This window comes from Rhea americana, unplaced genomic scaffold (genome assembly GCF_003343005.1).
Source record: "Rhea americana isolate MKP2758 unplaced genomic scaffold, rheAme1 scaffold_39, whole genome shotgun sequence".
Lineage (NCBI taxonomy): Eukaryota > Metazoa > Chordata > Aves > Rheiformes > Rheidae > Rhea > Rhea americana.
The window spans coordinates 4915748-4940080 of record NW_028186523.1 but is presented as its reverse complement, the minus strand read 5'-3'; the positions used below and the strand labels follow the sequence as shown (position 1 = coordinate 4940080).

The window sequence follows — 24333 nt, the reverse complement described above, 5'->3', positions numbered from 1 at the left end:
AGGCATTACAGAAAATAAACTTTAATAATTACACCACTGTATTAACTGAAGTAGAGATTTCAGCACCTGTGAAATGCAAGAGTTTTTCCACTTGCTCCTGGTACACGCAAATGCCAGGCAACTTGGCATTCATCTTTCTCACTACACAGGTGTTACAACCTACACTGTTTAAACATTAGAAGCAGTTCAGAATCAAGTTTTAAAAAACACACTCAGGAATATGCGGCTTTTGGTTTATTTAAAAAATAATCCCTCACCAAAAGAAAAACCAGTCATTTCTCACTGCAGATTTTAAACAAAACTGGCTTTCAGTTTAGCATCCTGTTGAACAGCTATTCCCTGTACTTCATAATTTCTACTACAAAATAAAGTTCAGCATGAATGTTATACTACCCAACAGCACTTTTCCCAGTAAAAAAAAATTAAAAGCTCAAAGCTTCTATAATATAGGAATTTTGCTATGTTCAAACTCTATTCATTATGAAAATATAATTTGCATGCTGAACATGTTATGATTTAGCACCTTCCCTCGCAGCTACCAATACGTCTAGAGAAGAAAAAAAATGCACTCAGATACAGCTTTCAATTATAATAGGTAGGTCACCATCCTTGAAGTAGGGATTCTTGATGCCAAGGAAAGAATTAGCTGGTCTGGTTTTGTGGGAATCAAAACTACTATCCAAAATAAATCAAATTTGACAGCCATCTATAAACAGAGTCAGCAACAAGGGAAGGGGTTCCAAACTTGCCAAGGTTCCTTCTGCCCCCTCAATGGGATTTTTATTTGGTCCATACCTATATGCTTGTGTTAATTCTAGTATTCCTTCTCTCATTCTCAAGCCTTGAGAGCAAGTGATACTTGCTGCACATGTCTCTGCTCTATTTACTGGATCACAAGACTGAAAAATTATTTCATAATTAGTTATTATTTCATAATTAATGAGAAGAAAAACAAGTTATCCCAAACWCTACAATTACTGCATGACATGCATTGTTTCTGATACATGCTCAAGGTTTACTAAAATCCAGCCCTAGTGCCATATTTTCAACATTAAAAATCTCTGTTGAGAAGACAGAGCAGTAGCATGTTTTGTAGACCTTTAGCACCTTAAAAGACATTAAGCTTCCAAGCATATACAGGAAATAAGTTATCCACCAAATCTTTTATCTTGGTTATTCATTTGCAAATGTGAAGAGTTAGCTCAGGATCAGGGAAAAATTCTTAACCCATTCCTCCTACTACAGAATAAGCATGGGTATTGAATGCTCTACACTGCTACGCTACAAACCTGAGTGAAAGTCTCACATCCCCTGCCCCCCAGAACACTTCTTTAGCAACCAAGGGCCTCCAGAAAGCAAAACTTAAGTACCAGTTAGTTTCCTAATTGAATATCATTTCCAAATGAGTACCATTAGTTAATCCAGAATTAATAAATTCTGGAATTGGCTACACCAGAGGATGGGAAGACTGATAGGAGTAATTTAGACAGCTTCTTAGTATAAAACTGCCATGTGAAGCTATTCCACAAGGYATTTTGGCACCTCTCCTTTCCACCTTCCACTAAAATTCAAGTTACAAGAATAAAAACTTCAGCAGCTTTGTTCTCACTCTACTAAAGTACGCACTAAAAGGCCAATATGATTCAAGCATGTTTTCACATGACTATATTTCATTACATCAGAAGATTAAGGAGAGTACTGTAAACTTTCTTCAAACATGAATGGAGCATAGGTGTTCACCACCATGGTGTTACAGATCAAGTGAGCTTAAGATTTTTGATTTATCCTACAACACTGTTACTTGGTTAAATCTCAAAATCTGGAATTTTAGAATTACTGTTTATCCCACAGAATTAACATGGTTTTGAAGAACACAAGCATTCAACACATTGCACTATGACAGCGTGTAAGATGAAGGAAGGATAAATATCGTCACCAAGATTAAAAAAAATATTCAGAGAAGTGTCTGATAGATCAGAAGAGCATAGTACCATGTAAAGCAATGAGATATTACATAGGATTTTTAAAATGAGAAGCTACAACACATAAATTGAACTCACTTCTATTTTAAACAGATATTTTGTTTTCTCTTCCTTTGTAACTGCAGGAAAAGACCTTTATTGTAACACAAGCATCAGTCTTTTGCAAGCAGATCAAGTTTCCAAGATGGCTAAACATAAGCCAGCTCAGAAGCAAAAGTTCACAAGATACAAGAGTGGCCACTACTAGCAGAGATTCACACAGGTCTGATCAGATCATGCTGTAAGGGAAGACCCTTTGGGCCTACCTTCCCATTGTCTTTCCACACCCAATCTTACAGGTCATGCTGTGTTTTTTTCCCCTCTTCCAACTAGTACAAGCAGAACTTCAGAGTGTCTTCAAAAACTCAGTGTGTTCCTCAAGAAAGTTGTACAAAATTTAAGTACAAGAGTTGTGAAAGAATTGCAAAATACTATCCTAGCTGACAAAATACAAATGAAGTCAATACTTCTGCTCACTGGAAAACTCCCTTTGATCATACAGAATCACAGAACAGTTGAGGTTGGAAGGGACCTCTGTAGAGCWGCTAGTCCAACCCCCCTGCTCMAGCAAGGTCACCTGSAGCATGTTAGACAGAAYTGCATCTAGGTGGGTTTTGTCTCGCATGCTCTAGGTCACCCTGCTTGATCTCGATTAGGTATTATATTATTGTATATAATACTGCAAGTCAGTCAGAAATAGTATATATTTTGTCAGTGTACCAGCTGTCCAGTCACTAGATAATGGTATTTTTTTTAAATTGTTTAGAGGAATGAAGAGAAATAAAATTCTGTAAGATGGTAATCCAGCTATAGTGAACACAGATCTTTATTCCTTAGCTGCTGTACAGAAAGGAAAGGGAAATCACTACATGCTTAATGGTGCTCCCTCAAGTCAGTAAGCCTCTGGAAAATTTTGCACCTTCCCACATAATATAGTGCTGCAGTTAAGTGTGCCATTTTGGTGTATTCCCCATGCTGGGACCGCAGAGGTGAGCGTTGCACATACTTAAATTTATTAAGGTATCTCACAACAGATCCTGGTAGTGCTAGCTCTGAAACAGCACTAGAAACTGTGTATGAAAATATGCAGGCAGCTCAGCCCCCAGCATTAATAATCCTAGACGTAAAATTCATTAGCAAAGGCCCAAGTACCTTGGAAGTTCAAATTTGCAAGTTTAGCTCTTTGGGATAAAAAGTTCTACTTTACCTGTTCTCCTTACACTGGCACACAGAGGCCTTTATAAAGGTCAGTTTTAGCATCTTCRTATCTTCCTTCTACATAAAACCACCCTTATTACAAAGCACGTGAAGCTGATCCAGGTAAGCCTGCATCTCTAGTTAACTGGATTCAAACATGAAACAGTCAATGGTCAGCACAAATTTACAAGAGTACACACATTACCTACAAGCTGTACAAAACTTAAAACACATATTTAGTACACTGTTTTGTATTGACTCTCAAAAGCCCTTCATTTCTCAATTAAAACACTGATTAATAACACTTCTCACTTTGGTCTTTCAGAAGTCTGACAGTGAGACATTAACTACGCTGTTACATAGTGCCTAAACACATAGCTGGCATATGTTTAGTTATTTCCATTTGCAAATTAATATTTTGATCATATCAGAAAAAACAAGTGAGATTCCTTCTGCACTAGTGATTTCCCCTTTTCAGACTTAATCTTTAAATATAGGTTAAATATGCAAACTGTTTTTTCCAAGGAAAACTTAGAGCTTACAAAAGCATACATGAATTTGTTGCATCTCTAATGCTGGTTCCTATYTGTTGCTTCATTCAGTTATGATAATTTAATTAGTTTTGTTTTCATCCATCTTTCTCAAACCCAGGTATGCTCAAGTATTATGATAATACCAACAAAYATTCAAAGGTCTTTTAGAAAAAGGGACAAGAACTCATCCATCACGTAAGCCACCAAATGTACTGACTATAGCATGAGAAGGTAACTGAACTGTGTTGTGAAATAGCATAATACCCTAACTGAAAGTCTTATACTAGTCATTTTCATATTCATGCAAGTCCTCACTTTTCTRCTAGTATTTATTTTAAATCTTGCCTCCAATTTATTACTTTGAAAAAGTATCTATTATCTAACAAATACTTGAAGATCTTGAACATAGGAAATTTCTAGCTTGTTTTAGTAGACTGGTGTTGTTAAGAGGTAGAAATCRTTTTGTCAAAAACAATGTAATATTGATTTTATTTTACTGCATCTAAATATTCCCCCAATCTAAAGTTGCAGATTTTAAAAAGTGAAATTGGAAAGTTGGTTCTAAAGAAATTCTTCTTGCAAAAGGGTACACAAGTRTCATAAAACTACCATAGAAAATCTGCAGTGTGACTCAAGCCATTCAGAGTATATGGCCAACATGCACTGTTACAGACAAACCATAACGATATTACAATCAGCTAARTAAGTATACAGGCAACAGATTAAATAGTTCGAAGACAATTGCCATTGAGTTGATTTTTGTTATTAGTCTAATAACCTGAATTTGTTAGTAGRTAGAAACTAGTTTCTGTCTAGGGGTATGTATGAGTTATACCTTCACYGATACATCTGCAGTTCTAAGCAGGTTAAACTGTCCCTTGAAAGTGTTGGTCCTATAAGCACTACACTGCTAAAAGCAGTTCCACAGATGACAATACATACCTGGAATCTTCTGAATTATACAAGCATTAAGTGGCAATATTAGGATGAGGTTACAACTGTCTCCCATCCTCATCTAATCCARTGGAGGATAAAGCTGGCACCACCATCCAACCCACTCCAGTCAGGTACTCCTGCCCTTCTCATAGGACACTCATTCAGGCCTTCTGGCAAGGCAGTATTTTTTGCTTGTTTAACCCTGAAGTGAACCATTTTCTGTTAATTAGCCCCCCTTGAGCCCAGTTCTGCAAAGTCACATTAAAACTAGCAGCAGTGGGGAGAAGAGCAGATACAGCTAGAAAGGTGCCAACATAGATGAATTTGCATTATCATGGAACCACAGCMACAGAAATTGGTAGAGGAAAAATAATAAACCAGTGTCAGAAATACAACTTGGAGCTATGTTAATACTTGGTTCCTGAAATACAGCATTAATATGTTATGCTACAAGAGCAGAAGTTATGCCACTGCATACATATCTTACTACATGCACTGCTGTTGACAAAAAAAATAGAAATAGCAGAGCCATGGAAGAGGTAAACCAGGGAACAAAGAGGTGTCTTCCTAGAGAGCTGGGCTGGGAGGATTGTCTCAGTTGGAGTGCTACCACATGAGAAACTGGTTCAGTTCTCTTCTAGCACTTACTTGCTGGATAATGTAGAAAGAAAACTTAGTTTTCCATTTGCCTGGGCATATTAACCTAGTACAAAGTATTCCAAGAAAAACARATGCATTAAAGATTATAAAATATTTGTGTATTATGCCAGTGCAGATCATGAATAGCACTGAAGGTGAACCACCATAAAAAACAAAAAGAAAAGAAACAAGCATCTGCAACAGGATAAAAACTACTGGGACGCAGCAGTTTAGGCCTCTACCACATAATCATATTGCACTTTAATAAATTACCTTATTTTCAGTGGAGCCATGATGATTTTTGCACATACATTTTTTTGGGGCCTGTGTATGTGCCCTTGGACCTCGAGGCAAAGGAGATGATGCAGAAGTCACTGCATTCCTCAATATTTAAGTAACAGAGATTCCACTCACCAGAAACAGGTTGAAAAAAAGCAAACTTCTGATAAACAGTGCTTGGGACATATTTTCACCTTATTTATTCCCAGTAAATGAATGTTTAACATCACCTGATTCAYACAATCAGAAACTAAACAGCCTTGGGAAAAAATAGCAGCGGGAGTATAAATTCTAGAGTGAAAGTTAATTGTTTAACACAGCCTTTCTGCAACCAACCTCAAAAACRTTAATAGACAATCTGAAGATTAACATTTAATTACTCAAAACATTCATAGTATGAGTTATATCCCTCCTTACAATGTGAAAYGTAAAATTAACATGTAATAAGTCAGACTGTACTCAGCATTTTAAGACACACTGAGAACCTCACTGTCACTCAGCAGTTTCCCATCACTGAGGCACTGTCCATCCTTCAGCAGAAGCATTCTAAACTTCCAGCTTCCCACCTTTACATGTAGGCTATAAAGGAACAGCAGATCAACAGACATCTATTACAMGGCTAAAACACTTGAATTCTTCCCTAATAAAAAAAAAGAAAACTGAGTTTCTTTTCAACAATATGCCTTCCTATTAGAACAACAAGGTATAARTCACTCGCTTAAGAAAGAGAGGGATTAAGGGATGCACAATGGGCTACCATTCACCTGAAGTCATTCTATGACTTAAAAGTATCAACCTCACTAAATCAAGCAAGTGAACCTGCAAGTGGCTTTATATTTAATAGAAGATTTACTTGCCACAATGGACAGTAAACAAAATGCTTTCAACATTTAAGAGCTTTAAGTTTGCACAAAATAATTCAGAATGGCCGATACAGATGTCTAACTGAATTTTAAAACTGACTCTTATCAGGATAAAGCTTTAAACTAATCAGAATTGAAACAGAAAATTCCATCTTTGGTAACATCCTTTTTCCTRTTATTTGGCATACAGCATGAAAATGAACCATTTATTTGAAAAAAATGAAATACAAACTCAGTCAGATATTTATTGTTTGGAAAAATCAGTTCCCTGTTCATTTATATGAAGAAAYAAGCACACATGATCCATCCCTACATCCTGCAAGCTAATTTGCAATCTATTTGAAGAGCTACTGTTACTCTGCTGTCCTAACAACTGCACCTATGYGGACAAACTTGTCAGCCCTCCACCCTTCCCTCTACAGAGCTGGCACCCACAACTTAGTGCATCATAYGCTAGCTGCACAGGTGGGATAGTACCAGGAAACTCCTTCACAGCTCAGCACACCAGAACATAGACTGGATGTTGCAATAATTCCCCCTTCTTTCTGACCCGCTGCACCTTCTGACTCTTGACTCAGCAGCACCACTGCTGACAGAGGAGAGCAGTGTGCCTGACTCACTGCACAGCTCACGGACACACTCTTCTGGCACACCTGACCACAGGGGAASCATTTAGACTGGTGAAAACTAATGCACTAGGTTCTAGATGACCAGTAAGATAATAAATAAATAAATTGCACTTTAGATGAACAACATCTAGAATGTTATTCACTTAGCTCTTGACCTAGCTCTTGATTTAGTCACATTACAGAAGGCTGAAATTAGGATCTTTAGAATGAAGCCACTATAGATTCACATATCTTAGAGGATTATTCACACTGCTTAACTTCAGGCACAGAAGTTGCTCTGCATTGCCCTGAAAAAATCTAYATGCCTCTCTCCTTTGTTCAAAATAAATAAATAAATAAATAATTTAAGAAAAAAAAGGAACTTAGGCTTCTAACTTTAGGTGCTTTGAGTCATAACTAGAATTTCATCCCTGAAGAAGAATACAATTTTATGCCATGAAAGGCATCTGCTACATCTCTGAAGACAATCCTACCGGGTATCTTTAAAATTATGTATGTGCTTGCATTTTAGAACTTAATGACCTGATGCTTTTGAAGTCTGCATCACAAGAACATTGCTCCAACCAACAAGGTTAGGTTCCCCAAAACCTAAACTAAATGGACACTCAATCCTAATACCAAAACAGACACGTTGGGTACTCCCTTGGAACACCAGCAGAGAAACAGAGTAAGGAATTCTTTCTAGTACAGAGCTAAGGCACAAACTGAACAGGACAGTATGAAAAAAAAAATTTTTTTTGCACCACCATTTCTATGCCAAATCCCCCATCTGCCAATAACAGGTTTTTATTTTCAGCATGGGGTGCCAGGACTAACACAAAGTTAGTTCAAGTGAGATTAAAGTACAAGGTAAGTCACCATTTAAAAACATTAAAGGAAACCTTTCTGGTCTGCTTCATCAAGTGCATGATCATTTGATACGCAAATTTAACAAAAATATTTCACCTGAACTTACCTCTTCTGAAAAACTGATAGCAGTTACTGCCTTTGCCAAGCTACTTTTGCCATTAAACAAAACATCTAACAGCTTGATTTCCCTCTCATTTATCCCTGACTTAAAATCCCCTAAGGAAAAGCTGAGCAGCCTGTAACAAGCGATTTTCAAATTACTTAGAATTTAATTATTGTCTCCAAGTTGAGTTATTATCAGTCTAATGATACAGCTGTGTTTAAAGCAGAATGTCACTTCAKTTTTTTCATTACACTCCCTCACTCATATTTTTTCCCCTTTTTAAATACATAAGTAATTTGGCACGACATTTGGCTAAGTACCTTACTCCGTTGATGTGGATACRACACATAACACTAAGCTTCACCCTGGCAGAGCAAGCCTTTACTCTCTCATCTTTCTCAGCTTCCAGATCTAGGAAGGGCCAGACTGGCTCAGTCACGCACGTATCAGAGATCATTACACAGAGCTGTGTCMTACTGATTAAACTGAAAGAAAAAACTGATTGCCTGAAGTGAATTCCAAGACATATGGAAGCAAGGGCAAAAACGCTTATTGTTTCCCCATCTTAGAAAAGCAAGAGCAGTGAAATCTTGAAGAAGCTGCTGAGTACTCTGTATTATCACAGAACTCACCTAAACCAGTAACTCGTACTGCAGTATGGAGCACACTTTGCTGCTGCTTCTCCCCACACAAGCTAGGAAACAGAAGAGCTACTGATAGACAACAAAAGCTGGATCTATACAACTGCAGATTTTGCTTCCCAGATACAAACTAGGTGCAATTTCCTTAGCCCAAGCTATCTGACTCCATGCCTGAAGAGCACACTTCTTCGGTGATCATGAGTGAAAGGCAATGGCRCGCAGAGGCTTGCTCCAGTAAGTATTAAACAACAACATATTCCCTGCTGAGACAGCAATATGAATCTGAAGATGGCACTAACAGATCCCTTTTATTTACACCTCTGCAGAGCTGAAGCCAGATTTAGTTGTCATCTCTCTCTCATTCTCAAGTCTAAATGTTCACAAACTATGAAAAGCAAGCCAGACATATTTACCCCATAAAAAGAATGAAGAAAATCCACAGTAACAGAGTTGTTATACTTAATATTGTGCTGAAGATTACAACAAGAAAAGCTAGGTTAGACATCCAGGAAAAGTCTTAACTGCTAATGAGGTTTGTGCTGCAAAAAACCCTAAGATTTTTATTACCAGCTTTGAAAGGCACCAGAACACACATGAAACAAGATCTACTCCACAGCTCTGCAGCGGCTATTTAATTCAAAACTAACTCTTCCACACTGTAATCTCTATTTAGCTGCAGGCAATTTATAACACTCAGCATGTTTCAAACATACCAGATCAGCACAAAGTGAGGAAAGCAGCATATCCCCAAACTGAGAAACAGGGCAGATATATATATATAATCCTGACCCAAAAATTAAATTGCACAAAACCACACATTTAGACTCCACCTCCACATGCTCAGCAATTCACTGCTCTCCTTATAGGTACTCACTCTGGATTTGTTACAGCAGATTATTTAAATGTTTAAGCCCTTCTCTAATATAGGAGGCTTACCTAGTACAATAGAAAGGGAGGAGGCAGGATTACAGTTTATAACATGCATGAGAGTTAAAATTCATGTAGTTCAGAAGAAAAGAAAGAAAACAGCACTGTTTTACAGCAGAAGTTACATTGCAAGAAAGGGGCCAGGAGGCTGTGTGACCCTTGATAGCCTGTCTTCTACACTAAGGATTTCAAAAAACAAAATAAAAACTGTCGGTGTGGTCTTTCCCCTATCTCCTTCACATTGTTAGCATCACTACTCAGCCTTTTTAAATAAATAAATAAATAAATAAAAAGCATCAAAAAAAAAAAAGAGAGAGAGAGAGAAGTTTTAGGTGCTTCCAAACACCAGGCTTTATTTTAGAAATAAAATGGCTATTAAGTTCAGAGTTACAATAAGTGTTTGTATCGCAGTACCTACATAGAGATGCTCTACAGCACTGCAGCATTTCATCACATTTCATCACTCTCTAAGGTAAGGCCAAAATTAGAAATACATGAGCTTCAGTTAAATTGTTATTAGCAATCAGATTAAGAACTCATCAGCTCCCCATGTTTTATGCTTAATGTACCTAATCAGTGTTCATGTAATAACTTTGTATATCTTGTCAAACTAAAGTTGTTTCACAACTTCCAACAGAAGAAGCATTGAAGGCTTGAAGAAGCAACGTTGGAAAGGCAGTATTGCCCACTAGCCAGTTCTATAGCAGTGCACTCCAGGACTGCAGGATTTTTAACTTATTCTAACCAGCCAGCCCAACAGCTTCTGCTAGTCCAGAAGCACAGGAAGAAAAATTGTACTTATATCCCTTAAAATGGCAGCATAAAGATACCAGTGTACAGTGAGGGTGAGCATTAGAGCAATAAGAAAAAAAAAGTGTAGAAGAATGATGAACTGGCAGAACAATTGCCAATTAAACATTTGAACTGTAACCTCCTGCAACACAACTACTGATTCCTTCAGCTGAGATTAAATATATTTGCTAGAAAACCTACATACATCCTTAACATTTTGAAGACTGTAGCAGTGCAAGCCTGAATTACAGCTCATACAACTTACTTGAACTGTTCAATATTGAAAAATATATTGAGTGAACTACATTATTCACATTCCACTCAATCCTGTAAGATCAAGCTACTCAATTCAATTGCAACAAAAGCATAYAGGAAAAAGTAGCTGAGGTCTTACAGATCATAATCATAGTGCTCTCAGTCTTACCACATTATAATGTTGATTTTTTTCCTTAAGGTAATCTGAGCTTCTCTCTATAGCCTATTTTTTACTGTTAGTAGTACACATTAAGTAAGTTTCACATACCAGTTGTGAACCATCAGCTTCTGCACAGCCAGTAGTGCATTATAACGAACTTGTTGGTCTTCGTGATGCATATGGTTCATTACAAGCTGTTTACCACCAAGTTGTTCAATCACTCTGAAAGAGAGGAGGGGAGGAGTTTTTTTGACATTACTTCAATTTCTAGGTAGTTATCCTATCCAACTGCTTCACATCTAGGCATTAATAGTTTTAAGTCACAGGCTATTATATATTAGAAAATAACATTAAAAATAAATATAATCTTATTTGACATGTTACAAATGCAAGGCTTACATACTACTTACTGAAATTCAAAACTTTTTCTTCATTAAAAATAGATGCCTCTTAATGGTGGCCAGAGAGGAGCTCCAGCAAATAGCAGAAACAGAAGCCCCCAGGAAAGCTGCGAAAAAGTCACTAACCAAAATCCCAAGCCACAGCTRTTCTTGCATAAGATGCAGAACTGGCTGCTAAAAGTTACTTTTCCAACAAAATGGGATGTTTCATTTGCATCCCTCACTATAGACCTCACAGTAGTCAGCCAGAACTTTTTACTTTCTATACCAAGGCCTATATGAAATACTGATAATCACACTACAATATGAATATAGGTTTCTTAAAAACACCACATAACACTGAAACCTGAAAAAGCATCACCACCCAGAAGACTCCTTACATACAGTATTTTGGTGTGTCATAATGAATAAAGTTCAGTATAAATATATATAAATTGATTACTCATTTTGAGTTTCTTTTTTCTTTTTTTTTAAACGTATCAGCTCTCTCACAGGTCACAGAGTATCTGAACATCCTAAGAAGAGGTTATCACTTGCATCACTCACTCTTAACATGATGCTATTCTAAGCTTATGCAAATAATCTGTTATTACTATTCTTTTTATAGGCAAATGAATGCTTTACTGCTACATCACATTTTGTAAACTGTACAACAGTACAAAGACATAATTTGAAGATGAAATAYAGAAATTCCCACATCTTAACTCTGCCACAAGTGTCTTGAAAACCACAGAGAATAGTTTTTCCAAATAGTATTAAAACATTTAAAGATGCTTCATACAAAAGGAATGCATAGAAAGTTCAGCTGTTCTAAATCAGAAAGCCATAACAAGAATTCTAGAAATCATAGTAATAAAAAGATGTATAAAGTCTTTATTCCTACCTTAAGTTTCCTCACATTTTTCCTCAAGAGGAAAAGATAAAACCACCAGCACAAGATAAAAACAAGGCTATGAAATTAAATCACCTTTTTCTCATTACAGGAAAGACAAACGTTTCACCAAAATGAAAGTTAAAGTCCCATTATCACAAATGAAAATAGAATATTTCATATGACAATATATCCGTGTGAAATTATGGCTGAGAATATAAAGAAACAAAGAGGAGTGTTACCATACTTACATAACACTGCCTACTTGTATAAATCACTTCACAACTGATTGTTTTAGGCTGAAAGGTAAGCTCTTATGAGGAAGGTTCACAGTAAACTCTTATCCTTCAGGTTCCAAATCTGCTCAAAACATTTGTGGTTTTAATTCTGTTTTTCTATGGGTTTCCTTCTCCCTAACTTCTGGTTTTATACAGTAGTATAAAACTAGTATAAAACCATTGGGTTCCATTAATCTATGTACATCTACTGCAAGGACTATTCCCCCTATTAACAGTGGCCTAAGCAAGACAGCATTCAGAATTCAAACAAGTTACTGGAAGCAGAAGAGCCAGATGTTAGCATGACGTATTTTAGAGAAAGGAAGAGAAGAGAGGATGAAGACAGACTGTAACCATTCAGACAGTTACAGCAGCAGAAGATATCAATACATAAACCACACTACATGGCAGTTACACTGGAGGCTAATGTCTAGCTGCTGTTTATTTTAAGTGACAGCAAACATCAATGTTGTACTTTATTTTTGCTGTTGGACTCTCAAAAAAATGCTTGTCAGTGAGCCTTGTTAGAAGCCCATAACACTATTGCCTTAAGAATCTGATCCACGATGTGTGATTTTAGTTTGTCCATCAGAACAGCGTTGGCTTATTTAGTTTTCTGCATACAGAAAACAATTAAAGTATTAGAATTTGCAACAAGAAAGTGGGTTAGAATAGCACCTAGGACACTTATTTACATATAACCACTCCTTTTGAAGGCCAAAGTCTTGCAGAATAGCCTTAACAGTCTGGGAGAGTGGGGTGTAGCAGCTGCTGAGTGGAGCTGAGGTCCCATCTAGAGACAAGAAGGCGCAGGTTCTTTCTGCTACTCACTTGACTAAATAGCTTTGGTCCTGCAACCACATGGCCGTATTACACCACTGAGGCACTGTGTTACACTCTTAAGTGGACATGTGCAAGCTGCTTAAGGATTTTGGCAAATGTCTAAATGTCTAATAAAATACTTTCAAACAAGAGACATCTTAAAGCAGGTGCATTCAGTAAAAAAAAAAAAAAAAAAAAACACTCTTTCAGGCAGCAATATGGACTTCTACCTTGCAGAAGAATACTTGCCTTCAAATACAAGTGGTTATAAGTCTATTTTGGAAGACGAGAGCTAATCAGCAAATACATAGCACTGCTCAGTGATTATTCAGCATATAAGTTTTGACTGCAAGACTAGCTATACTAATCAATTATATAAATATTTAYAGACTGGGAGAGGAGAGGGGGAGAAAAAACAAAAGGCATACTGAGTGCCTCTGATCCTTCTTAGKGGACCTACAAGATGGACTTAATTTGTTCCAGTAATCTGAAAAGATCTTCAGCTCAAGTTACTTACAGTATTACAAGGGCTACGAGTCTTCCTAGAGTGAGCAAGTCTTTCTAGCATATATATATAACATGAACTTTGAGTCTGTTGTACTTGACTGTTACTAATGTTGAGAGAGTAGTCTCAGCAAGAAATGCTCATGATGCTTCCAACAACCTTAGAAAACTATTCTCAATTAAGCCCTAGCCAGGAAATAGAAACAGACTACTGCTTTGCTACGTAAGTTACATTACATGTTCCAGCTCCCCACTTTGGGTGGCTGATGGGCACAATTTATGCAAAAATCCATAATGCCCCTTCCTGCTACAGTAGCAGAGTATACTTCTTCAGAGATGGGATTATTCAGTAAACTTCTTTGCTCAGCAGTTTTCACAATAGAATAAAGCAAACATAGTAGTGTATGTATGTATATGTATGAAAATACAGTAGTGTGTGTGAATATATATGTATGTGTATATACACACACTATGTTTGCTTTGTTAAATATTTATGTATATATTTTTTTGACATTAATTTGGGTTTACAGCAAACATTAGCATTTTTGCTTAAAGTTATATTCATGCAGCAAAAGAAAACACACTGAAATGGGAAGGTGATAACCAAAGCTGTGTCAGTATCATTAGAAATTATAATAGTTCATAAGAAAAATCTTGTCTCAGTGGTTTTAGTCACAAAATAAAAGGTTTAATCATTGCTGAAATAGTCCACTCTAAGTCCAACATTTCTAGCCCAACAGTTAGCCATAATAAAGGATTAAAACAATATGCTAATTAAATTCTTAGTACTGTTCTAATTCCTTCTGAAGTATGCCTTCCGTTTTAGTCTGAAAAAAATTATTCCCGATTACTTTAGACATAGGTTCCCTTCACTGTTAAGAGCAACTAAAACATACTAGTAACAAAAGTTAAGAATCCAATTTATATTTTGTCATCTGTAATACCTTCCCAATGAACTGAACTTAAGGAAAACCTTCATTGCACCATATCTGAATATAAAGAAGTAATAATTAAAGTATATACTCTAGCTTAGTCTCTTGAATAATAGCACATAATTATTTTTCTCACCGTTTCCCTCGGGGATAGTGTCGTACATATTCTCCCACATCATGAGCAGCTACAGCCAGCACCTGTGGGTCATCAGAAACCTCCAGAAGTTTTGTCAGGATTCTAGGAAAGAAAAAAATCACAGTTTTCTTACCACTGAATTTAAATTAACAGTTTGCAACCGTAAACATGCCATACAAGTTGCTCACACAGTAACACTAGAACATAACTTTTTCTAAACATGCAGTTGGATTTTAAACAATACAGATCCTGCCTTCGTTAACAAAAATTAAAAACATTCACTGAAGTCCCTATAGTGAGCCATATCTACAAATACCTACAACCAAAGTTTACAAAATATCTACCTTTTCAGATATGCTGACTTCAGGATCAACAGTTTTGGGTTCAAGACCAGCTGTACTAACAGAATATATAAATATTTATAGATTTGGGAGAGGGGGGACCGAGACACTACCACAAAGGATACAAACACACAAAACCAACAGATGCTGCTTGTGTTAGGTGATAGACCCAGTCGTGTTTGCAAGTGTCTCCGTTCCCGAGCRCAGGAGCTGGCTTCGCGCTATGGACGTGGGAAGCTACGAGGCCGTGTTGCCTGTGACACACCAAGGAGGCTACGTCGAGCCTGGGAAGCCATGTTACGAGTCTGCTATCAAACCACCTTTCCCCAGCTTCATTCTTCCCCCTACCTTACACCCAGTCCCTTCTTTAGCATATGATGAAGACTGGCAAAAAGGGCAGAATTTTATGCAGAACACTACTCAGTCATTTTAAAAAAAAGCAGTTACGAATASAGCAGTATAAGTTCTTTGATCCATTCACTTATGAGCTTTTTCTTTTAGTTCAGGACCACCACATTTACCTCAAAAATATCATCCATTTAATCAACTGTTGTGGTTTAAAAGAGTTCTGTCATCATTTTTTTAGAAAGAGATGATGAAAGCAAGACCTTGTAATAAACTCCAATTTTATGTATAATTTGTTACTTGAACAGAAATACAGAGCTGTAAGAATTACAAAGTAGTTTCTCAATTTCTCAATTCTTAACACTGTGTGTTTTAATGAGGTAGTTTAATCACCTTGAGTGGAAAACAGTCACCTGCAACACTGTTCACTAGTGAGTAATCAGGGAAAAAAAGAAAAAAAAAGGCAGATATGAAGGCTAGCAACTAATAACAAGTTTAAAAGACTAAGTCTCTGAATCACTGGAAAACTGGATTCATTACACTCAGTGAGATGCAAATGTGTTCTAACTGTAGAAAGTTAGCAATAAGCAGAAACACTTAGGAGGGTTAAAAATAAAAAATGGAAGAGTTTTATTGGAATTTTCTTTTTTTAAAATACAGCAGCTACTATCTCCCTACAAGCTAGAAAATGACAGGTAAAGTGCTTTTCATAAAAATAAATAAATAAATTTAATTTGCACAAGTAGTCAGCAGAAACTGTAACACTAGAAGACACTGAGGATCTACAAACTGTTGTAGAGCAAACTACAAGTCCAACATCACTTGCATAAGAAGTCAGTAATGAAGGAGGGCAGGAAGTAAAGTAAGCCTAACGGAAGTATATTAGATTTAGAAAACAAATAATGCAGCGGATATTAAGGGAAAAGAAAATGATCCAGCTTGAAGAGAGGAGAAGACTGTCTGTCAGATGTCTTATACTACAGAGGAGAAGTTCTCAGGTGTAAGATAATTAAAAGGAAAGTGGAAGGCATTTCAGAAACCTCAACAGTACAAAGTGGCTTGATATAAATCATTAAAATCCCTTGTCTCCCTCCAACTCTCTTCATTATTATTTTTTAATTGTACATCACTTCCTCTGTTGCAGCACAGGTAAAACAYGTTTACCTAACAGGTGGTCTCAAAACCAGAACAGATTACTACAATAAAATAACAAAATACTGCAACTGCTATTGGAAATGCTAAGTATCAASATCACTTTCATGTTGTAGTTGGAAGCATCTCAAAGTCTTAAGCATCCATAACCCTACATATTTATCAAAGGGTTCTCAGAGCCAAATCTATTGGACTATCTTGCTGAGGATCCAGGGCAGACTGGAACACACACAGACTCTGACTCAGTTTATTCTTGCCAGGCCTTTAACACCACRCATTCTGCCCAACCTCTTGATTTTAGTTAGGTCCAGCACTTACTAGCAAATACAGAGGAAGTAGAAAAGCACATGTACCCAATTATCAGTTAATGATGACACAGCAGGACAACTAACAGCTTCCCATAGCTATTTAAAACCCAGATGTCTTCAAGTACATGCTTTCAGAAACCAACAATGAAGTTGCTGACTCCAATAGCAAAGATGAGCTTTCGCTTCACTTCATGTAACAACCTACTTGCCACACACAATCCAAAGACAAAACAGACAATCTACAATGTAATGCAGTAAATCAGATTCTCCACTGCACAACAGCACAACTTTCAGCCCCCAGGTATTTGAGGAAGGAGTTCTTTACTCTGATCAATGACAACAAATACCACAACATTAAGCCTAAGATATGGCAAAATCRGTTTTTAATTACATCAAGTAACATAGTAACATCCATTAGTATCACTGTTTTTCAAATGAAAGCATTAAAAGCATCTGCACAAGTTTGCAAGTGAGTTAAGCTGAAGATATTCTTTCYGCTGTCATCAATTTATTTTGACTAGTTAAAGTAAATAACCAATTCAACTTTTGGCCAAGATCAGTACTGCRTAAGGACCACACATTCTAATTTATTTTCACTTTAGTTATTACTCCCTGTTGACATAAATTAGGTATTACACATAGTATATTCAGTATCTAACTGATACTGCAGCATAATATGAATCAAGAGTTGATGACTTACTTGAGTAGTTCATAATTCTTCTCATTTAATCTTACAGCATTCTCACGCCAAAACTTCTCAGACTTGTGTACAGGACTCCACTCCAATCTTCCTGACTTGAGTTCAGAACTGTATTCATCAAATGAGCTGCAATACAAAAGACTCCAAATGAAATACAGACTCAGCTTCCATAAATGTTGTTTGGACAGCATACCCAAATCTATCCCTAACAAGACAGAACTGCAGCAGCACAATTTGTACTTTGCAGAGAGCCTACTTCCAAACATGTCATAACAAAACCTGTTCCTGCTCACAGGTCATCATTGCTTAAAAATACCAAAATGCATGAGAGAAAGAAAAATGTGTTTAGCCATCATCCTTCCCAAATAGGACTCCTCAAGTTAAAAACCATTCTTAAACTTCTGGAAATTTATCAGCTATTTTGCACACTTTCCAGCTTTTAATTTCTCCAACAAAGAATCATGGTCCTTGATTTTCATAAAATTAAGCCTTTAATGCAATCTGTAAYGTGCAATTCAATTTATGCACAGGAAAAAAGAAGTATAACTTGAGTTAATCTGGACAGCAAAGAGTATGCTAATTAGGTAGTCTTTAGCTCAGACTAGGACCGCATTTATTTCCTAGCAACTCCCGCTGAAGTTCTTTCTTAATGGTTTACCWGTTGTAAAGATCACATATCCAGTAGTGAAGATTTTTCAATTCAGCGTGTAAATACTCACATCTAAMAGTATCTTTCATGTACAATCAATACCTCTGCTATGCCGTCCTATCAGCTATCACATAAGTATCGTAATTCCATATATTATACAGCCATAATATCGTGCAATGTAGGCATATAATTATATACAATATTATACATTTAATAGTAAAGGATATTTAATAATGTTTGTATAAACACACTTTTCAAGAGTTCATACTACAAAACATACCTAAGGTCCTGCACACTCTCACCAAGCTTCTCCAGCAGAAATTTGATATCTTCACTTATGTCTTCATCATCGTATTTCTGCTGATCCAAATTCTCTAGCTGCTTTAAAACTTTACACTGAATCATGGCAAGTGCATATTCTTGGCGAGTTTCTCTCTCTGTAGATTTCTCTAACAGATTCTAGGAAAATAATTTTTTCTTTTTTAGAAGAACAGACTATTCTGAAAAGAAAACGCTAGTATTTGAGAAATCCTTGTTAGTAATTTCTAATTTAAGGCAGACTATTAGGTAAAATTGAGCAGTTCATGAAATAATTGAAGCACAGGAAGTTCCGCCTGACCATGAGGGGGAATTTCTTCACTGTGAGAGTGATGGAGCACTGGCACAGGTTGTCCAGAGAGGTGGTGGAGTCTCCTTCTCTGGAGATCTTCAAGGCCCGCCTGGATCCAACCCTGTCTAACATGCTCGAGGTGACCCTGCTGAGCAGGGAGGTTGGACTAGATGATCTCCAGAGGTCTCTTCTAACCTTACTGATTCTATGATTCTATGAAATAATCTTTCCAAAGAGAAGGAAAATATGAGTCTACCTCACAGTGATTGCTTTGCACCTACTTCAGTGGTGTAAACTGCCTGGCACTCATCTTATTGCACATGAGGAGTATTCACACATGGGACTAAAGCAGAGAGGTACCATGAATCAAGAGGAACTTAAATAAAAGATTATGACTCTGACTTGTCAGGTGGAAGTCAGACAACCACATGTGCTAAAAAGCACAAACTGCATTGCATTAAAGTAACTGATTCGGACCCTTTTCCTCTTAAATAGAAGGAAGTGGTATGCCATGCTACCTTAAACATTAGAATGCCTTAATACACCTGCTTTGATCATTTTTCCACATCAAACAAAGCAGAAAAGAGGGGCTGATATCCCAAACTGTAGAGCTCTGCTATGAACAACTACTTTTATCTAGGTTATCAGTTTAATTTTCCATGTAGTCCTAGCATAAAGTAGGAAAGTCTAAAAACCCTGATCTTTCCAGRTTAAGAATTTACATCTGAATTATACCAGCTTCTTCTGAATTTGGGAACATTCCAACAAGACATTCTTATTCAAAACAGAAGCTTGCTGGTGAGACAAGCCCAGAATATAATAATCAAGTTCTGAGATCATTTATTCATTTAATTTTTACTCACTGTAATCAACTTCAGATCGTGTTCTTCAATCAGAGCTAGCCACCTGCACTTTTTGATAAAGCTGAAAACATGTAATTTATACTGAAAGTTCTTAACAAACAGAAGTTGTGTTCATATGAATAAGTTTTAACATCTACTAGAAAAAAAGTGATGCAATTATACAGAAGGAATTTGACTATATTACCCTTGTTCACAACAAGCTTTATACTTAAGGTTTCTAAGATATCAGACACCATGTTACTTAAACATTTTTAGCAGTATCTTACGAAGTTAAAACTTGCATAGGGAAAAGACGTTCTATTACTACTTTTAATGATCACATACTCACTTCATTTTACGATGTTGAAAAAAATATATATTTCTATCTATTAAGTAAGAGATCTGAACAGTAAAAGGAAATTTAGGGAAAGTAAAGCTAAGATACCTACTAAGAACTGTAAGTGCTAATGAGAGCAAAAGAACAAATAATAGATCCTAGAAGACAAGACTCAGCAATTTCAAAGAGCAGGGAGCCAAAGTTTCWAAAGAACTCCTATTTAAGAGAGTTAGAGGCAGAAGTGGAAGCTACTCCAAATATTATTTAATAACTAATCCCAAAGCAAGGTTTCAAACTTCTCAATTCTGAAATGAAAAGGGTATATTAGAAGAATTCAAACAGGAATAGAATGGATCAGTAAACTATTTATTGATAAAAAGTATTAAAAAGTACAATGTGAGCAGAGAGAAAAAGAATAAAAGACAAAAATGAAAAATATTATAGATACACAAAAAAATGAGGAAAAAATGCATTCTAATGGGTTAACAGATCAAGTAATTGATTCAAAATAGAGGTACCCCATGCTTGTTACTTCATTTAAAAAAAGTACAATTATATTCTTGGTACAATTAACTTACCGAAGTAGGGAAAATGGTCAAATTTGGGGCGGGAGGGGAAGAAATCAGATAGTAGAGTAGATGCATATCAATTGTCAAAACTCCTGACATTCCCTCTGTAATGTATGGGCCATAACGAGGATCTGGGGATCGTCAAGCCTAGCCATTTATGCAAATCACCTATTTTTTTTCTGTAAATTGCMACCACAGCCTCTTACAAAGGAAATAGGCTATTTTGCTTCCCCTACCTATTTTAATTTTGCTCCARAACTAAACAGCTTCAGTGGCTAATTTCCAATCTGTATTTCTTGCCTGTCAGTTTATAACCTCATTCTCCTGCCAACTCTAGCCTTTAACTTAACTGTTTTCTTTCTCAACATTAATTTCTCCAAAACTCATTAACAAAACACCTTTTTCTTCCTCAGTCTTTATTTCGTAAAAGAATCCAGCTTGGTTTTGTTTCCTCCTGCAAAAGACAGTAACTCGAAGTACTAGTAATTATTTCTCCTTTTTTTTTAATGACTTCAGAATTAGAAGATACTGAAACCTGTCACCATTTTTTTAAAGGTTTCTTGCTGTATTTTCCCATTTAACTCTAACACTAAGACACTCAACAACACTAACCCTTTCCTCATTCTTTGCTCTTTGAGATTTTAAAAACTCATCTTTTAAAAACACAAGTCAGAGCATCAGAAATATACACGAATGCACAAATACACTCTTCAATAATGAAGTGTAAAATCACATATTTTAAAATTCATTTTACTCTTCAAACAAGTATTCCAAACACACTTACTGTATTTTGATTCTTTGTCTGCAGAAAGTCAATAATAGAAAGTAGACCATTTTAGGTACCCAGCTGAAGTTAGGTTTACCGTTTTAGGACTTTTACGAGCTAGGGAAGACATGCTCATTGAATCATTCTCTGAACATGCTTCTCTTCACTAGCAGCAGACAGAGCTTAGGACATTCAAGTTCCATCTTTAAACTTACAGTGAKGTTTGTCTCTCTTGTAGGTTTACCTCGTCCACTAACAGGTCTAACTTAAAAACAGGACTAGAAGTTGTTATAGCATTCCTGTATCACATCCAGGACAYTTGACATGCATGCGCATAAACTTTGTGCATGGGCCTAATCAGCACATACGAATTCAAACTTGTACGTGCACAATGAAAACATCAAGCCTCAGTACTTAGTTATTCCTAAGTAGGATCAGCATGGTAACATGAACACAGTAAGTCAGCTGGTCACTCTTACGTGAATATCCTCGTTCATCTTGACAGAGCCACCAAGGAAAGATTTTTGGACTAGTAGATAGAAAGATAATTTCCAAGTCAATCRAGAAGTTAGGCAAACAGATCTCTCTTCAAAATGGTATTCTTTTTAATAAATTCTGCCTTAGAAAGGTTTAAGCAAATATCAGTAACTCCAGTGCTTTAACACTACTACTACTAGAAAAAAAAAAAAAAGAATCTTAGAATCTTGAACTAAAGATGAGAAACCACTAATGCAGGTGTTCAATACAGCGTTAGTCAGACTTATTCTAAGAAGGCACTGAAAGCTGCATATGTTACTTGTAATAGTATACGTATTACCTATTAAAAAAAATCATCTCATAAGAGGGAGAAATAAGCCTTCTATCCAGGATACCTAATAAGCTGTAAATAGCAGAGCTTCAGCAACACCTGAAACCAGCTGAGCACACTGCACCCACAGTTAACAGGCACTTACCCGAAATGCTGCAAGGATGATTCTAGTCACTTTCTCCTTGACCGATTCCTGAAGAATATCTGACAATACTGGAACAATATTGTATCGACGGAGATATTCGCACATTTGAGGGCTAAATGCCAGTAGCCATACGCAGAAAATCATCTGGTATTGGAGCTGGAAGCCGCATTTGTTGCTCAAGACCCCCATGATACTGAAATGTTAACATGATAAAAAAGTTTAACAGGAACTTATTGGTAAGAGCTACAGGGATGAGTGCACACCAYGTATTTTGCAATACCCTGCACCAGCATTTACCATTGTCCACGCAGCTTGTTTAGGAAGCCAATTTTTAAAATATGTGGGAGATAGCGAGAAGAAGCATCGCTTTAGAAACTACGTTTCTCGTTTTCTCCTTTCACTAATACTTCAAGACTGAAATACTCCAAACTGAAACACTAATACTGAAAAAACAGCAGAAACTCATTTCTTTAGTTCCTGTTCTAGTAAATAACAATCTTAGAGCATCCTCAAATGTGAATGGGTATAGTCCTCTTCAGATATATATATATAAGCAGTTCTTTACAAAGAGATAAAGTAGCTTTAAGACCTCAAAATCAGTACCTATATCTGCATCTGTTCATATGAGTGTATTAACGCTTGAAAACAAACAGGTTTTGTACTCAAACAAAGCAGCTGTCTTTGCAAGAGAATTCTATGACAAAAGGGGGTCATTGGGAACATGCTATTTTAAGTGCAAGTATATCCATATAAATTGAAATAAATGCTCACCAGTTCACCCCATCTGCTTCTACCCAAGCAAAGCGATATTCATTGACCCTAAGCATCAACTGCAGACATCCAGCAACACATTGTACATACTGGGAACTCTAGGTGAAAACAAAAATACATCACTTATTAGAAGAGTTAGGTACTTAACACTGAAGCTCAGTTTTCCACAACAGATTCTACTAGCATACTTCGTTATACATTTCTCTGCTAATATTTTCCTTTTCTTGTCTTTACTTAAAAAAGGATGTAAAGGATGTACAGCATTATAAGSGTGACTCTGCTTAAATTTGAAGTGTTGCTGAAGAAGAGTTTTGAATGGGAAAGAAGTGTTATGGAAATGACACCATTTTACCATAACCACAACAGATTTTTATAGCCCATTTGAACATTCTTTCTGCCAGCTTGTGTTAAGGTCTTCTGTTTGATTACACTGCCAGAGCCATTTCACCAAGAGAATCAGTCATTACTCTGTTCAGCAAATTCTGGAATATAAAGCAGCTATAACATAACTGTTTACTAGACTTGATTAAATCTGCTGCAGACCTTTGTAGCAAAAAAAAAAAAAAAAAAACTTCAGTTAAGAGTTCCTCCCAACCCCTTCCTCCTACTCAACACAGCAGTAGTCCCATTACAATTGCATATTTCCTTATGCATGTAAGTACACAGTAAGAACCATGCTTATCATAATATGAGAAAGATATTTATATATAAAAATGCCATTAGAGATGAGTATGCACAATYACCTTCAAAGTTTAGCTTTGCATTTTCTTCTTCCTTTTAATGAAAAGCTTAGCACATTATATTGTGCCACAAGAAGAACAAAACTAAAACTTTCCCTTCAAGAAAATGCTGGAATGCCAAGATGTGCATCACTGAATCCTATTTTCATTCAAATTGCTATATGAACAGTCACTGAGACAGAGTAATTAAACAGCTTTTCATCTCAAAGTCTCCATTTCTTGTGTAATAGTACATAAGATTGGTGGCAGTTCAGAATTTTATTTTTTTTAAATTGGCACATTGTGCCACTACATCTCCAAAAAGATCCCAAGGTATGGCAGAAGTGGCATTCTGGTATATTTTGACCAATACTCAGACATGCAACAGACAGTGAAGTATTTTTTCCTACAAGTTTTTTTTCTTTAAGTGCCTTTGAAGTCTCATGGTAGATCAGTCATACAATACAAGGTCAGACCTTTTAACCATTCAATGGAAGAAAGAA

General features: G+C 36.4%; 1 protein-coding gene across 3 annotated transcripts in view; it reads right to left on the bottom strand.

Moving 5' to 3' along the window:
* ATP6V1H (ATPase H+ transporting V1 subunit H) overlaps window positions 1–24333 on the bottom strand; it is a 43003-nt gene that overhangs the window by 1010 nt on the left and 17660 nt on the right. For all 3 annotated transcript variants that reach the window (XM_085313597.1, XM_085313595.1, XM_085313596.1), the window contains exons 8-13: window positions 23112–23209; window positions 22341–22533; window positions 18544–18722; window positions 17615–17740; window positions 14769–14870; window positions 10933–11046 (exon numbers count right to left, since the gene is read on the bottom strand). In XM_085313597.1, the coding sequence (XP_085169723.1) occupies window positions 10933–11046; window positions 14769–14870; window positions 17615–17740; window positions 18544–18722; window positions 22341–22533; window positions 23112–23209 (812 nt within the window). The remainder of the gene's footprint in view (window positions 1–10932; window positions 11047–14768; window positions 14871–17614; window positions 17741–18543; window positions 18723–22340; window positions 22534–23111; window positions 23210–24333) is intronic.